The following is a 14,197-nucleotide window of genomic DNA, read 5'->3' as shown; positions in this document are numbered from 1 at the left end:
CCAAATACTACTGTAAGTCCCATCCTATATATAAATCCACATCTGATTATTTTCTTGAGATAGATTCTTAAGTAGAATTGTCGGACATAAAAGTTTCAAAGGCTCTGCTACGCTCCCTTCCAGAAAGACCAACAATTTACATTCCCCCAGAAGTGAGTATGAGTGCAGCATCCACAGTAACACTAAGCATTCTTTTAAAAAATCTTTGCGCTGGGCACGGTGGCTCACACCTGTAATCCCAGCACTCTGGGAAGCAGAGGTGAGCAAATAACCTTTGGGAGGCAGAGGCGCCCACATAGCCTGAGGTCAGGAGTTTGAGACCAGCCTGGTCAACACGGTGAAACCCTGTCTCTACTAAAAATACAAAAATTAGCTGGGTGTGGTGGCGGGTGCCTATAATCCCAGCTACTTGGGAGGGTGAGGCAGGGAGAATTGCTTGAATCCAGGAGGCAGAGGTTGCAGTGAGCTATCGAGCCACTGCACTCCAGCCTGGATGACAGAGTGAGACTCCATCTCAAAAAAAAAAAAAAAAATCTTCACTAGATTGAGTAGTGAAAATTTCTTTCCACTCATTTTGCTGGTCATTTGAACCTATGACTTGTCTTGATGTTCTTCACCTATTTTTCTATGCTAAGCTGGCATTACTTACTTAGGTGTGCATTTTTCTTTTTCTTTTTTAAAATTGTGTAGTGGTGTGGTCTTGGCAGAGAGGTACTAGAAAGGTATGCCAGAAAGAGAGAGCACTTTTGTTAAGAGCAGGTATTTCTCCACAATTACCAGCCTCAAGCCATTCTAGGCCACTAGCACCATTTTCTTAACTCAGAGAAGTACAGATATGGGCTTGTTGCCCCTCAGAGCTGACGAAGCCATTCACTATTTGAAGTACTGCTGTGATTCTGGGCAACTTCCCTTTAGGTTGTCCAGTTGTGATTCTTCCTCATGTTGCTTAACTGCTCTCTGCTCACACAGAACCCTTACATTAAAGTCAAAGGATCTCAAAAGGGAGGTACTGTTAAAACTCAACTGTATTTAGAGGTCAAATCCAAATTAAATGGTAAGGTAACACGGCTCTTGGAGGATGAGGTAACTAATTTTTGGAGGGAAAATTAGTATACTTTATAGTAAGGCAAGATAGAGTTAAGGAGTTTGTGTGATCACACTAATGTAATAAGACAAGAACAATTAGGAGTAAGTCTGTCCCAGGAGCTAAACCCAGATCATAAGGGAGCAGCCATGGAGTCTTTAAAAATTACCCTGGAAGAACTTAGCATGAAATACTGTTGGTTTTGCCACCTTTACTTCTAGGAAGAAATGAGTGAGGCGGGACAGCCTATTAGTTTTTATTGCTGCTGCAACAAATTATCACAAATTTAACAGTTTAAACAATGCAAATTATCTTACAGTTCTGAAAAAGTCCAGTGGGTTTTGATGAGTTAAAATCAAGGTGTCAGTCGGGCTGTATTCCTTTCTGGAGGTTCTAGGAAACAATCTGTTTCCTTGCCCTTTCTGGCTTCTAGGGTTCCTTGGCTCACGGACCACTTCTTCCATCTTCAAAGTCAGCAATACTGCATCTCTTTGTGTCTCTTCCATATCATCTTTCATAGCCTGTCTTACATTTTTAACGATCCTTGTGATTACACTGTCCCGCCCATATAATCCAGGGTAACTTCTATATCTTAAGATCAGCTGATTAGCAATCTTAATTCCATCTTCAACCTTAACTCCCGCTTGCTATATAACCTAACATACTCACTGGTTCCAGGATTAAGATGTGGACTTCAGCCAGGTGCAGTGGCTCACGACTGTAATCCCAGCACTTTGGGAGGCCGAGGCGGGTGGATCAGGAAGTCAGAAGTTCGAGACCAGCCTGACCAACATGGTGAAATCCCATCTCTACTAAAAATGCAAAAATTAGCTGGGCATGGTGGCGTACACCTGTAATCCCAGCTACTCGGGAGGCTGGGGCAGGAGAATCGCTTGAACCCGGGAGGCAGAGGTTGCAGTGATCCAAGATCGCGCCACTGCACTCCAGCCTGGGCGACAGGGCAAGACTCCATCTTAAAAAAAAAAAAAAAAAAAAAAGATGTGGACTTCTTTGGGAAAAGGACGGGGAGCATTATTCAGCCTACAGCAGACAGTGACTCCTCTCCCACCACGTTTCAAAACTGGCACAGATGCACAACAAGTATTTGTGCTTGGGAGAATGGACATTCAATGTCCACTGGACTTCAGAATAGGGTGTATCTAACTCTACAAATTAGAGTTTAACTCCATAGCTTAAAGAGTTAACTAGGGGTTATCTTGGGGTCCATTAGCCACATACTTCAGGGGGTAATCTATGAACTTGGATGGGAATAAAATTATTATAATTTCATTTTCATTAACCTTGAACTGAAATTTGGCATTTCCAATAATCATAGTCAACAAATCATAATAGTAATAGCAGTACGTGAGACTGTAACTGATATTGGGTATTTTTACATGAGATTATGGTTTTTACAGATCTCAAAATCTCATTTATGCTCATCTCTAAGTACATTATTAATGTAAAATTGTTTTAATGTATTAAAATTGTATTTCAATATAATTGGTTTCCTTCACAATTTAATGTATTTTATTTTATACATTTAAAAACATTATTCTGGAGATGTGTCCACAGGCTTTACTAGCCTGCCAATTGGCCCACAGCACAAATAAGGTAAAGAACTTCTGAGACACAGAGTAGAGGGACTAATGAAAATGGAAAAGGGACAGCTGGAAGGATGGGGAAAATACCATGAAGCTGACCACTGAGCTAGTTAAGGAAAACCATAAGCAAGGCCATTAGAGACCTCATGAGCCCCCAAATTTAGCCTCACATTCTACTGAATTCTCCGGTTTAATTTCCCAACTAAACTTTTTGGGTCTCAACCTAACAAAACTTAGAAGGGCCCAGAAAACTGCAGAAGAGTCACAGTACTAATGGGCAGATTACCTTCTAAATTGAAAAAGCAAACCCAGTTCAAATCTGCTGTGAAAGCAGAATGAAGCTCCAGCTGTCCATGTGACGAAGCACAAGAAAAAGCCAGAAAAAGTTGAGCAACAGCTTTTCCTGGAGATGAGATACTTATGGCTACTTGCTCTAGTAACTACCAACTACTCATGATTTATTTATGTCAAAAGTTACTTAAGAGTGCTGAGAAGTTTGAGGACCAAGGAAGAGATATCAGATTTTTTTTTTCTTTTCTCCAGTCCAACCTAATGAACTGCAAATGGCTAAGTTGTCAGAGTGGCCTTACCGCCTAAGTAAACGAAGGGTTGGCAACCCCTTACAGAAACCGGAAGTCTGACTGCAACCTTTATTGTTTCTCTCATAAGCCCCAAACCCTAATTTTTTTTTTTTTTGAGACAAAGTCTCGCTGTATCCCCCAGGCTGGAGTGCAGCGGTGCAACCTCTGCTTCCTGGTTCAAATGATTCTCCTGCCTCAGCCTCCTGAGTAGCTGGGATTATAGGCACACACCACCACACCCGGCTAATTTTTGTATTTTTAGTAGAGACAGGGTTTCGCCATGTTGGCCAGGCTGGTCTCGAACTCCTGACCTCAGGTGATCCAGCCACCTCAGCCTCCCAAAGTGCTGGGATTACAGGCATGAGCCACCGCGCCCGGCACCAAACCCTAATTTTAAATAAATTTTAAGTCAGGTTGTTATTAGCCATTTTTTTTTAAGACCAAGTCTTGCTCTGTCGCCCAGGTTGGAGTACAGTGGCACAATCTCGGCTCACTGCAACCTCTGCCTCCCGGGTTCAAGGGATTCTCCTGTCTCAGTCTTCCAAATAGCTGGGATTACAGACGTGCGTCGTCACGCCTAGCTAATTTTTGTATTTTTAGTAGACATGGGGTTTCACTATGTTGGCCAGGCTGGTCTTGAACTCCCGACCTCAGGTGATCCACCTGCCTCGGCCTTCCAAAGTGCTGGAATCACAGACATGAGCCACAGCGCCTGGCTTATTAGCCATCTTTAAAAGTCTTCTCCCTTTACTCCAAAAGTAGTGTTTTATAATTACTTTTATTAGCTTTTCCTCCATAATTCTGAAAGCTAAGTTAACTGCTAGTACAATAAAATGATCAAGACATTAATGAGTTTATGTTCTTCTGGGAAATCTAAACTTATGAGGAGTAAAACTTTACTATTTGAGCTGAGCACTAAAATGAGTCTCTGCATATACCTATTACTTTTTTTAAGAATATATTTACCATATGGTAGAATTTCAACTTCTGATCATTTGACCAGATCTGACCACTTGATGTAATGTTAACTCCAAAAACAAGTGTTTGAGGCAATATCCCTGTAGAAAACACTACACACTAGACTTTTTTACTAATATTAGCTGTAAGTGACTAAACTAGTAAGGAAACAAACTAAGTGATACACCTTTGTTTAAAGATACTGTTACATAGATTCACTTTCAGAAGTCTGATTAAGACCAGAGAAGGGCTAATATCAAGAAACTTAATGAGGATGTGTTACATATTTGGGAACAACCACCATGCATGTTTCACAGAACAGAGAAAGCTGACCCATCAATTTTCTTATGGCTTTTAATAAAACTACCAAACTGTCCACATCTAAAGAAGTTATCCTGTAAACACTCAAAAAGAAATAAACTGTTTATAGTTAACAATCTTTCCATAAAGCATAAAGAAAAATACCAAGCCCAAACAGTTTTACAGGTGAGTACCACCAATTTTTAAGGAACAGATCATTCCAGTCATATAAACATTCTTGAAACAGAAAAAGTACCATATAATCTTAATTCCTCAAACCATACAATTTTCATGTGAAAGAAACTATAGGTTTATCTTATGAACATAAATGTAAAAGAATATATAACAGCAATCCAAACCCAGCAAAGACAATGTATTATTAAAAGTGCAAAAAACAACAAATGCTGGCAAGGAAATGGAGAAAGGGGAACACTCGTACACTGTGGGTGGGAATGTGAAGTAGCACAGCCATTATGGAAAACAGTATGGAGATTACTAAAATAACTAAAAATAGAACTACCATAGCATCCAGCAACCCCACTACTAGGTATGTATCCAAAAGAAAGGAAATATATCAAAGTATATATATTTCTTCTGCATGCTCATGTTTATTGCAGCACACTATTCACAACAGTCAAGATATGGAATCAACCTAAGTGTCCATGAATGGATGAATGGATAAAGAATATGTGGTATAGGCTAGGCACGGTGGCTCACACCCGTAATCCCAACGCTTTGGGAGGCCAAGGAGGGCGCATCACTTGAGCCCAGGAGTTTGAGACCAGCCTGGGCAATGTGGCAAAACCCCGTCTCTACAAAAAATACAAAAATTAGCTGGGCATGGTGACATGCACCTGTAGCCCCAGCTACTTGGAAGGCTATGGTGGGAGGATCACCGGAGCACAGGAGGTCAAGGCTGAAGTGGGCCATGATTGCGCTGCTGCACTCCAGCCTAGGAGACAGAGCAAGAACCTGTGCCAAAAAAAAAAAAAAACATGTGGCATATATACAAAATGGATTATTATTCAGGCATAAAAAAGAATGAACTCCTGTTATTCACAGCAAAATGGATGGAACTGGAGGTCATTCATTAAGTGAAAGAAGCCAGGCACAAAAAGACAAATGTCAAGTGTTCTCACTCATCTGTGGGAGCCAAAATCATGGACCTCATGGAGGTAGAGGGTACAATGGTGAGTACCAGAAGCTGAGAAGAGAAGGCAGGGCAGGATGAGGAGAAGTTGGTTAATAGGTACAAAAATACAGTTAGACAGAAGGAATAAGTTCTAGTATTTGATAGCATAGTAGGAAGATTATAGTTAGCAATAATTTATCGTATATTTCAGGAGCTAGAAGAGAAGAATTCTAATGTTCTCAACAAAAAGATAAATGCTTGAGGTGATGAATATCCCAAATACCTTGATTTGATCATTACACATTGTATACAAGTGTCAAAATACCATGTGTATCCCAAAAAGATGTACAATAAAAAGATATCAATAAAAAATACAAAAAAGACAATATACCATAATCATGTTGAGTCCATTCCAGTAAAGCAGCTCACGATATAACAGATTTAAGACAGAAACCCCATAACCAAGGGATGTCAAAAAATAATAAAATTCGATATTTTATAATTCTTATCAAAACAGCAACAGAAGGAAACTTTTTAAAAAAACGTGATATCTACAAAAAATCTTTAACAAGCATCATTCTTAAAAATTTTTTTTTATTTTTATGTTTAGTTGAAAATTGTACATGTTTATGGGATTCTGAGTGATATTTCAATATATGTATACAATGTACAATGATCAAATCAGGATAATGAGTGCATCTAACACCTCAAACATTTATTATTTCTTCGTGCTGTAAACATTCAAAATCCTCTCTTTCAGCTTTTTGAAAATATACAATAAATATAGTTAACCACATTCACTCTACAGTGCTACAGAACAAGAGAGCTCATTTCTCTTATCTAGCTGTAATTTGGTATCTGTTACCAGAGGTTGATTAGGATACAAAATTAAACAGGTTTTAAAAAGCTGAGGTGGGACCATAAAATGGTGCAGCTACCATGCAAAGCAGTATGGAAGCTCTTCAAACAATTGAGAATAGAACTACCACAAGATCCAGGAATCGCACTTCTGGGTATATATCCAAAAGATTTAAAAGCAGGATTTTGAGGAGATATTGGCACGCTCATATTGACATCAGCACTATTTACAATCGCCAAGAGGAGGAAGCAAACTCAAATGTCCACTGGCAGAAAAATAAAATGTGCTATATACATTCAATGCAATATTATTCAGCCTTAAAAAGAGGAAAATCTTGTCACATGTTATAACACGGATGAACCTTGAGGACACTGTGCTAAGTAAAATAAGCCAGTCACAAAACAAATACTGTCTGACTCCAACTTATATGAGGTATCGAAAACATACAAATTGACAGAAACAAAGTCAGAATGGTGATGGATTACCAGGGACTGTGGGAGCTGTTAATAAGTATAGAGTTTCAAATTTGCAAAATGAGGAAGTTCTGGATCTCTGTTTCACAATAATGTGAATATACTTAGCGCTACTAAACTATACACTTAAAAATGATTAAGAGGGTAAATTTTGTTATGTGAATTCTACCTCAATTTTTTCAAAAAGATTTTTTTTGGGCCAAGCGTGGTGATTCACGCCTATAATTAGAGCACTTTGGGAGGCCAAGGTGGGAGGATCACTTGAGCCCAGTAGTTAAGAGACCAGTCTGGGCAACATAGGGAGACACCATCTCTACAAAAAAATAAATAAATGAAAAATTAGCTGGGCATGCTGGCACATGCTACTCAGGAGGCTGAGGTGAGAGGATCACTTAGCCCAAGAGGTAGAGGCTGCAGGGAGCCATGATTGCACCACTGCACTCTATAGCCTGGGAGACAGACAGAAACCTTGTATTTATTTATCAACAAATAAAAAGCTTTCGCCTCCTCTCGCAAGATGTTACAGTGATCACAGATTTAGGAGTAGTTTCTGAAAAGACCATGTCCTTTCCTGCCTAAATGCTAATACATAACTTATATAACTCTCTAAACTATTTGTAGTTTTAAAGCAATGACTTCAAATTTATTTCAGTAATTTTTTTGAGTCTCTCTTTTTTTTTTTTTTTTTTTTTTTTTGAGATGGAGTTTTGCTCTGTTGCCTAGGCTGGAGTGCCCTGGCATGATCTCGGCTCACTGCAAGCTCCAACTCCCAGGTTCAAGCCAAGCGATTCTCTTGCCTCAGCCTTCCCAGCAGCTAGGATTACAGGCATGTGCCACCACGCCAGGCTAATTTCTGTGTTTTTAGTAGAAACAGGGTTTCACCATTTTGGCCAGGCTGGTCTAGAACTCCTGACCTTGTGATCTGCCTGCCTCAGCCTGTCAAAATGCTGGGATAATAAGCATGAGCCACTGCGCCTGGTCAAGTCTCTCCAATTGAAGTAACTGGTTTATAGATTCTGAGATGCATGTCTAAGGCTGCTCTTTCAATTATAATGAAACCACATTTTAATTACTGAACTAACAAAGCCTCTTGGGCTGTAAAAAAGAGCAGATGGGATGATTAACAGCAGCAGTTGTTGTATCAATGCCCAGGAAATTACAGGCATACCATAAATTAGTTTTAACTTTACATGCCTCAACTTCAAAATTCTTCAATGCTCCTCTCTGTCTCCAACATGCAACAAAATAAAAGATGAAGATTAACTTAAATTAGTAAAATGCTATTGAAGTCGGCCGGGCATGGTGGCTCACGCCTGTAATCCCAGCACTTGGGATGCCAAGGCGGGCAGATCCCTTGATGTCAGGAGTTCCTGACCAGCCTGGCCAACATGGTAAAACCCTGTCTCTATTAAAAATACAAAAATTGGCCAGGCATGGTAGTGCGTGCCTGTAACCCCAGCTACTCAGGAGGCTGAGGCAGGAGAATCGCTTGAACCCAGGAGGTAGCTGAGATTGCACCACTGCACTTCAGCCTGAACAAAAAGAGTGAGACTCCGTCTCAGAAAAATGAAGTCATTAAGTGTTTATTTGATGGCTTTTAGCTAATCAAATAAATGTTACCAGTTTTGTTGTTGTTTTGAGATGGGGCTTCACTTTTTCGCCCAGGCTAGAGTGCAGTGGTGCAATTCCGCCTCACTACAGCTTCAAGCTCCTGGGCTCAAGTGATCCTCCCACCTCAGCCTCACAAGTAGGTGGGACTGCAGACTTACGCCACCATGCCAGGTTAATAATAGTTTTGACTTTGATCAACTGTGTTACCCATTTTTAAGGTTAACTTTTCTAATCCACTATTAGATGTTGTGGGGTTTTTTTGAGTAATTCCAGTTTACAAAATGCTCACCAACAAATACATCTCATGCCCTCAAAAAGTAAGCACTCTTTAAACGTTTATTATGGAGGGAACTCTTCTAAGCACTTTACGGCATTTTAATTTAATCTTCACAATAGTGGTAGAGGTGAATACTAGTATTACTCACTTTTTACAGGTGAGGAAACTGTAGAGAGTAATTAAGTACCATGTCCAGGGATAAGTTAGCCTGCCGTAGAGCCTAGATTTAAAACAGACTTCAAAGCCCACACTCTTACTTTGTTCTTCAATGTTGTTCTTTAAAATACCACAAGTGCTACAATCCTCTATCTTCTTTGGCTCACAACTAAAGTATTTATTGGATTACAATTTGTTCTTTATGGTTGTTTAACAAGACAGTTAAACTAGTGAGTTATCTTGGGGTCTTGGCATCCTGAAGATTAACATCAGGATGGGCAGCTTGAAAAATGGCTTACAGGTGGCATTTTAGTTTCTTTAGCAACTCAATTTTCCTAGGTCATACCTAAATAAAAATAATTATGCTTTCTGCGATAGAACAAGGTCATTCTGACCTCCTCACCCCCCTTTTGGCTGGAAATTAGGCAAAGGATTTTTACAGTCTTACAAAAAAGAGGTATTGATAACTCCATAAAGTATGGTAAGATGAATCAAACTGAAGCCTCTTACATTTATTTTATAAATTTCTTTTTTTTTTTTTTTTTGAGACAGAGTCTTGCTCTGTCACCTGGGCTAGAGCACAGTGGCACAATCTCAGCTCACTGCAACCTCTGCCTCCCGGGTTCAAGTGATTCTTGTGCCTCAGCCTCCCTAGCTGGGATTACAGGCACGTGCCACCATGCTCGGATAATATCTGTATTTTTAGTAGAGATGAGGTTTTGCCATGTTGGCCAGGCTGGTCTCAAACTCCTAGCCTCAAGTGATCCTCCTGCTTCGGCCTCCCAAAGTGCTGGGATTACAGGTGTGAGCCACGGCACCTGGCCACTGCTTTAGGTAACTCTAGAAAGTAACTCCTCACCCTTCCAGGTTCCTTTTTGGAAAATAAATCAACATTTGCCTACGTGACCAATCACTTTCAGTGTCAGAGTTTCTGTTTTCATATTCTCAGTCTGTACATCATTCCAGCAGTTGCCAACAGTAGCTGTCTTCCATGACTTATAGGAGAATTACTAAAGGAACAGACTAAATATTTATTTTAAATAACAAACAGAAAGACTAAATTAGCAGCAAGAATTATTTCTCAGGAATTCACCTGCAATCCCAGCTACTTAGGAGGAAGGGAGGATCCATTGAGCCCAAAAGTTCAAGACAAGCCTGGGCAATACAGGGAGACTATGTCTCTAAAAACAAACAAAAAGTTTTTCCTGTTTTATGACAGTCACAAAGATTTATTATTTCTCAGAATAACAGACTTCATTTGACAGTTTTAGTTGTTATATTAGAATTATCAAGCACCTTATGAGCTGAGATTACAGACTCAATTTCTGAATACAGGACAGGGAAAATCTGACATAAATGAGGAAAGCCTCAAACTTTTTCATACCACATGTTGCATAACGAATTTACAGCTGTTTTATTTCGTTGGTTACACATTGAGTACTATGAAGAGAAGCATCCAAATAGATATAATTCACAGACCCAGCAATGAATTTTACAGCCTGGAACAACCTATACCAAGTGGTATGAGTAAATATTCTCATCAAACAGTCCAAAACATCTCCACTGGTTCCAATAACTGATTACTGATTTCCACATCACAAAGATTAGTTTTTTCCAATACCTAACTCTTATTAGAGACCCGGATATTTATTATTGAGGCAGAAGAATAGGGTCAGCAGGCAGGGAACTTAAGGGCAATTCATGCTGAATCAAGGAAAAACACCAAGGTTTGGGGGCAGGGAATCTGAGGTCAATTTATGTTAACTTTCTAAAAGAGAAAACACCAAGGTCTGGGGGCAAGGAATCTAAGGCCAATTCGTGCTGACTTCCCAAAGCTGAATTCCCAAAAGGAACCCCCTGGGTCTAGGGGCAGGGAACCTAGGGCCAATTAAGGCCAACTTCCTAAAGCTAAACCAAAAGGAAAAACCCCATCTCCCCACGCTGGAGTGGCAAAGGATCAAAGGCTACTATCCCTGCAACCCTCCCCTTCCACATCTCAGATGGAAAGGGAGAGTGCCTTAGACTGGCCACAGGCCAAGCAGGGACCATCGTTCATCTGTACAGGACGCCAATTCACCTCGGCCTTTAGCCACAGACCAAATCCTTCATCCAGATAAGGGGTAACCCATAGGAACCACAAAAGGAGCACTCAAAACCCAGAAAACTTTGTAAGTGGGCTCTTGAGCCCCCTGCTCCGGGCCACTCCCACCCTGTGGGGTGCTTTCTCGCTTTAATAAATTCCTGCTTTCGCTGCTTCGTTTGTGTTTCATTCCTCTGTTATTTTGTGCGTTTTGTCCAATTATTTGTTCAAAATGCCAAGAACCTCGACAACTTACACTCAAGGGCCTCCTACCGGTAACATTACGGGAAACACCATTTCCTCCTCACATTTCAGATTTGCTTCCAGTGAGGTAGGTACTTGGGCACTTCAACGCATCCCTTTAAAAAGGAGAAAGCTTTCTGATCTATGTAGTGATTTATCTGGCAGTGCCTTCTCTCCACCAGCCTCTAGCCTTATTTTCCTGAAGATCAGATGAATCAACATAACTTTTGTAAACTAAGATCCAGAAAGGGCCTTTGGTTATTATCAGTAAATGCTGCGCTAAAGAAAGAATTGGTGGGCGGGTCACCACCCCAGGCTACTACTCCACACAACGCTATTCATCTTAGAAGCAATAAGACCGGGGAAAGGTTTGCATCCCATTTGCTTATTCGGTCCTACTAAATCAGCCTTGGCAGGACACGACCTGCAAAATAACCCCGTGGATCCGTGGAGTCACCATACTGCAGGGTCAAAGGACGGCGTCGGCGGCTCTCCGCTGTTGGGGACCTAGCCGCCGAAGGCACCACAACCCTTATTCTTTACTCTTCCCGCCTGGGGGCCGGGAAGCCAAGCCTACCGCTCTGAGCACATCCAGGGTCCCCGGGCCCGGACTGCTGACACCGAGGCAAGGTCTCACCAGGCCCACTCTGCCCAACCTCCCCGATTCTCGCTTAGCCTCTCTTCCCTTTCGGGGTGCCCTCCCGCCTGCTACCCCGAGGGATGCGAACTCACGACCACCGCGGCGCCGGTGAAAATGTCCTCCCCCTCGGTGTCGCTGTCCCCAGCCTCGGGTTCTGACCCCCCGGCCGCCCCCTCGGACTCCGGCTCCAGGCCGGGGAAAGGCGGAGGGAGTCTCTCCGAAGCGCTACAGCCACCACCACCCGACGCCATCTTCCTCCACCCGCGGCGGAAGCCGCAACAACAACTTTATCGAGAGATAGCGCCGTGAGCAAAGCGATCCAACGGTGCGAGGAGTGGGAGGGCCGCAAGGGACCCGTGGGATCCAAGGGGCGGAGGCGCAGGGGCGGGGCCTAGGCGCCGGGGGCGGGGCGGCACCCGGCCAGCTGAGGCTGCCCGGCAAATCCGAGGCCTGGATCGCGATGCTGAGATATTAATGAGTGGGGCCAAAGGGGCAGAAAAGTAGGAGTTAGGGGCTGCTCTGGTTCCTAGGGCCCTTTGTGCTCTGGATAGCTTTATCCAACAGGCTTCTAAGAGTTCGTCTGAATGAAGGAGTGTAACTAAAATGTTTGAAAACCTCTACATGCCATCTACCCATGCCAAGCACAATGCCCTCACAGAAGTCAGCACGAATTGGCCTTAGATTCCTCGCCCCCAAAAATAAATATTTCGATTGAGGTATCTGAACAAGACTGGAAGAAAGCTTCACCACTTATTCCTTGAGCAACATTCAGTTAATTCATTAAGAAATACAGATATTGAGCATCTACTGTATGCCTGGCATCTTGCTATGAGTTTCAGATACAGAAATAAGGAAGGTATTTAATGGACAGTTCAACATGTTCAATGCTATGGTGTGCTGTGGGAGCACAGGGAAAGAGATTATCAATTCTACTTGGAGAAGTCGGGAGGCCTCACAGAGGAAGTTAGACCTCAGTGTCCTAGATTTGGCTGGAAAAATGTTAGGATTATCCTCTCAATTGCTGTGGAGTAAGTGGAGTGGCATAGACAGCAGGGAAATTATTAAACCCTGATCAAAATTTCCCTGGGACCTAAGCAATTCATTGTCTGGTGATCCTAAAGCCTACATTAACGAGACAAACAGGACTGGAGTTTAAAGATCAATGGGCATGTTAGCATGGGACAATTCTGCAAGATAATCCTGTCTTCTCAATAGAGATGACATTTGTCACCATCTTTGACTAGAAGTTTAGTTAGTTTGGTTGTAACTGCAAATTCAGGGATGGACTCCCTCACAGGTCATGTGAGCTGTTTGAAGGCAGGGGCAGCGTTTTATCTTTGTATCTTCCATGCCTATGGATCACCTATAGCAAATTAGTACCTATAAATTTAATCGGAGGGATGGATGGATAAAATAAAATCGATTTTGTTACTGGCATCCATTACACCCACGAACACCAGAGGGCTTAAGATACACTTTTTTTTTTTTTTTTCTTCGAGAGAAGTCTCGCTTTTCTCCCCCAGGCTTGAGTGCAATGGCTCGATCTCTGCTCACTGCAACCTCCGCCTCCCGAGTTCAAACGATTCTCCTGCCTCTGCCTTCCAAGTAGGTGGGATTAAGGTCCCTGCCACCACGCCTGGCTAATTTTTGTATTTCTTAGTAGAGACGGGGTTTGCCCATGTTGGCCAGGCTGGTCTCGAACTCCTGGCCTCAGGTGATCCGCCCGCCTCGGCCTCCCAAAGTGCTGGGATTACAGGCGTGAGCCACCGGGCCGGGCCAAGATACACTTTTAAGGATGACGATCTCCATTATGTCACCACTGTACACATTAGACACAGGAAAAGTTCTCCTGTTCTAAGTTGTGTTTGGAGGCCATTAGAAGAAATATTCGTTCAAAGGTGGGAAGCTGTGCTGGGCTGGACTGAGTTCCTTAGGAGACGAGAAAGCCAAAAAGCCTTCCCCACGCCATGCCTGACGACCTTACTGGCTTCCCCTGACGTCCCTTTTCACAGCAACTGAAACCCACTTCCTGTCCGATCAGGAAGTAAGAAAGATTTTGCCTGTTAGCGGCTCCCGCGGAGAAATAACTGTAAAGAGTCTCCGTGCTGGAAACCTCCTCCAACACTAGAACTCAAGATCTCCTTTCCCCTACCTCTTCGGGATTCATCTTTAACTTATCACGGATACTGAGTGAGATAGT

At 42.3% G+C, this 14,197-nt stretch overlaps 1 protein-coding gene across 2 annotated transcripts in view; it reads right to left on the bottom strand.

Annotated features, from left to right (window-relative positions):
• The window catches only part of SNX1 (sorting nexin 1), a 631,233-nt gene that overhangs the window by 29,974 nt on the left and 587,062 nt on the right, over positions 1-14,197 (bottom strand). The window contains exon 2 of one of the 2 annotated variants that reach the window (XM_050795958.1): positions 12,090-12,260. In XM_050795958.1, coding sequence (XP_050651915.1) covers positions 12,090-12,248 — 159 coding nt within the window. In that variant the 5' untranslated portion in view covers positions 12,249-12,260. Of the gene's footprint in view, positions 1-12,089; positions 12,261-14,149; positions 14,180-14,197 lie in introns of those variants that run through there. The other variant, XM_050795959.1, reaches the window with a different exon arrangement.

Source organism: Macaca thibetana, chromosome 7 (genome assembly GCF_024542745.1).
Source record: "Macaca thibetana thibetana isolate TM-01 chromosome 7, ASM2454274v1, whole genome shotgun sequence".
NCBI lineage: Eukaryota > Metazoa > Chordata > Mammalia > Primates > Cercopithecidae > Macaca > Macaca thibetana.
The sequence above is the reverse complement of the archived record's forward strand: the minus strand, read 5'-3'. Positions and strand labels throughout refer to the sequence as shown.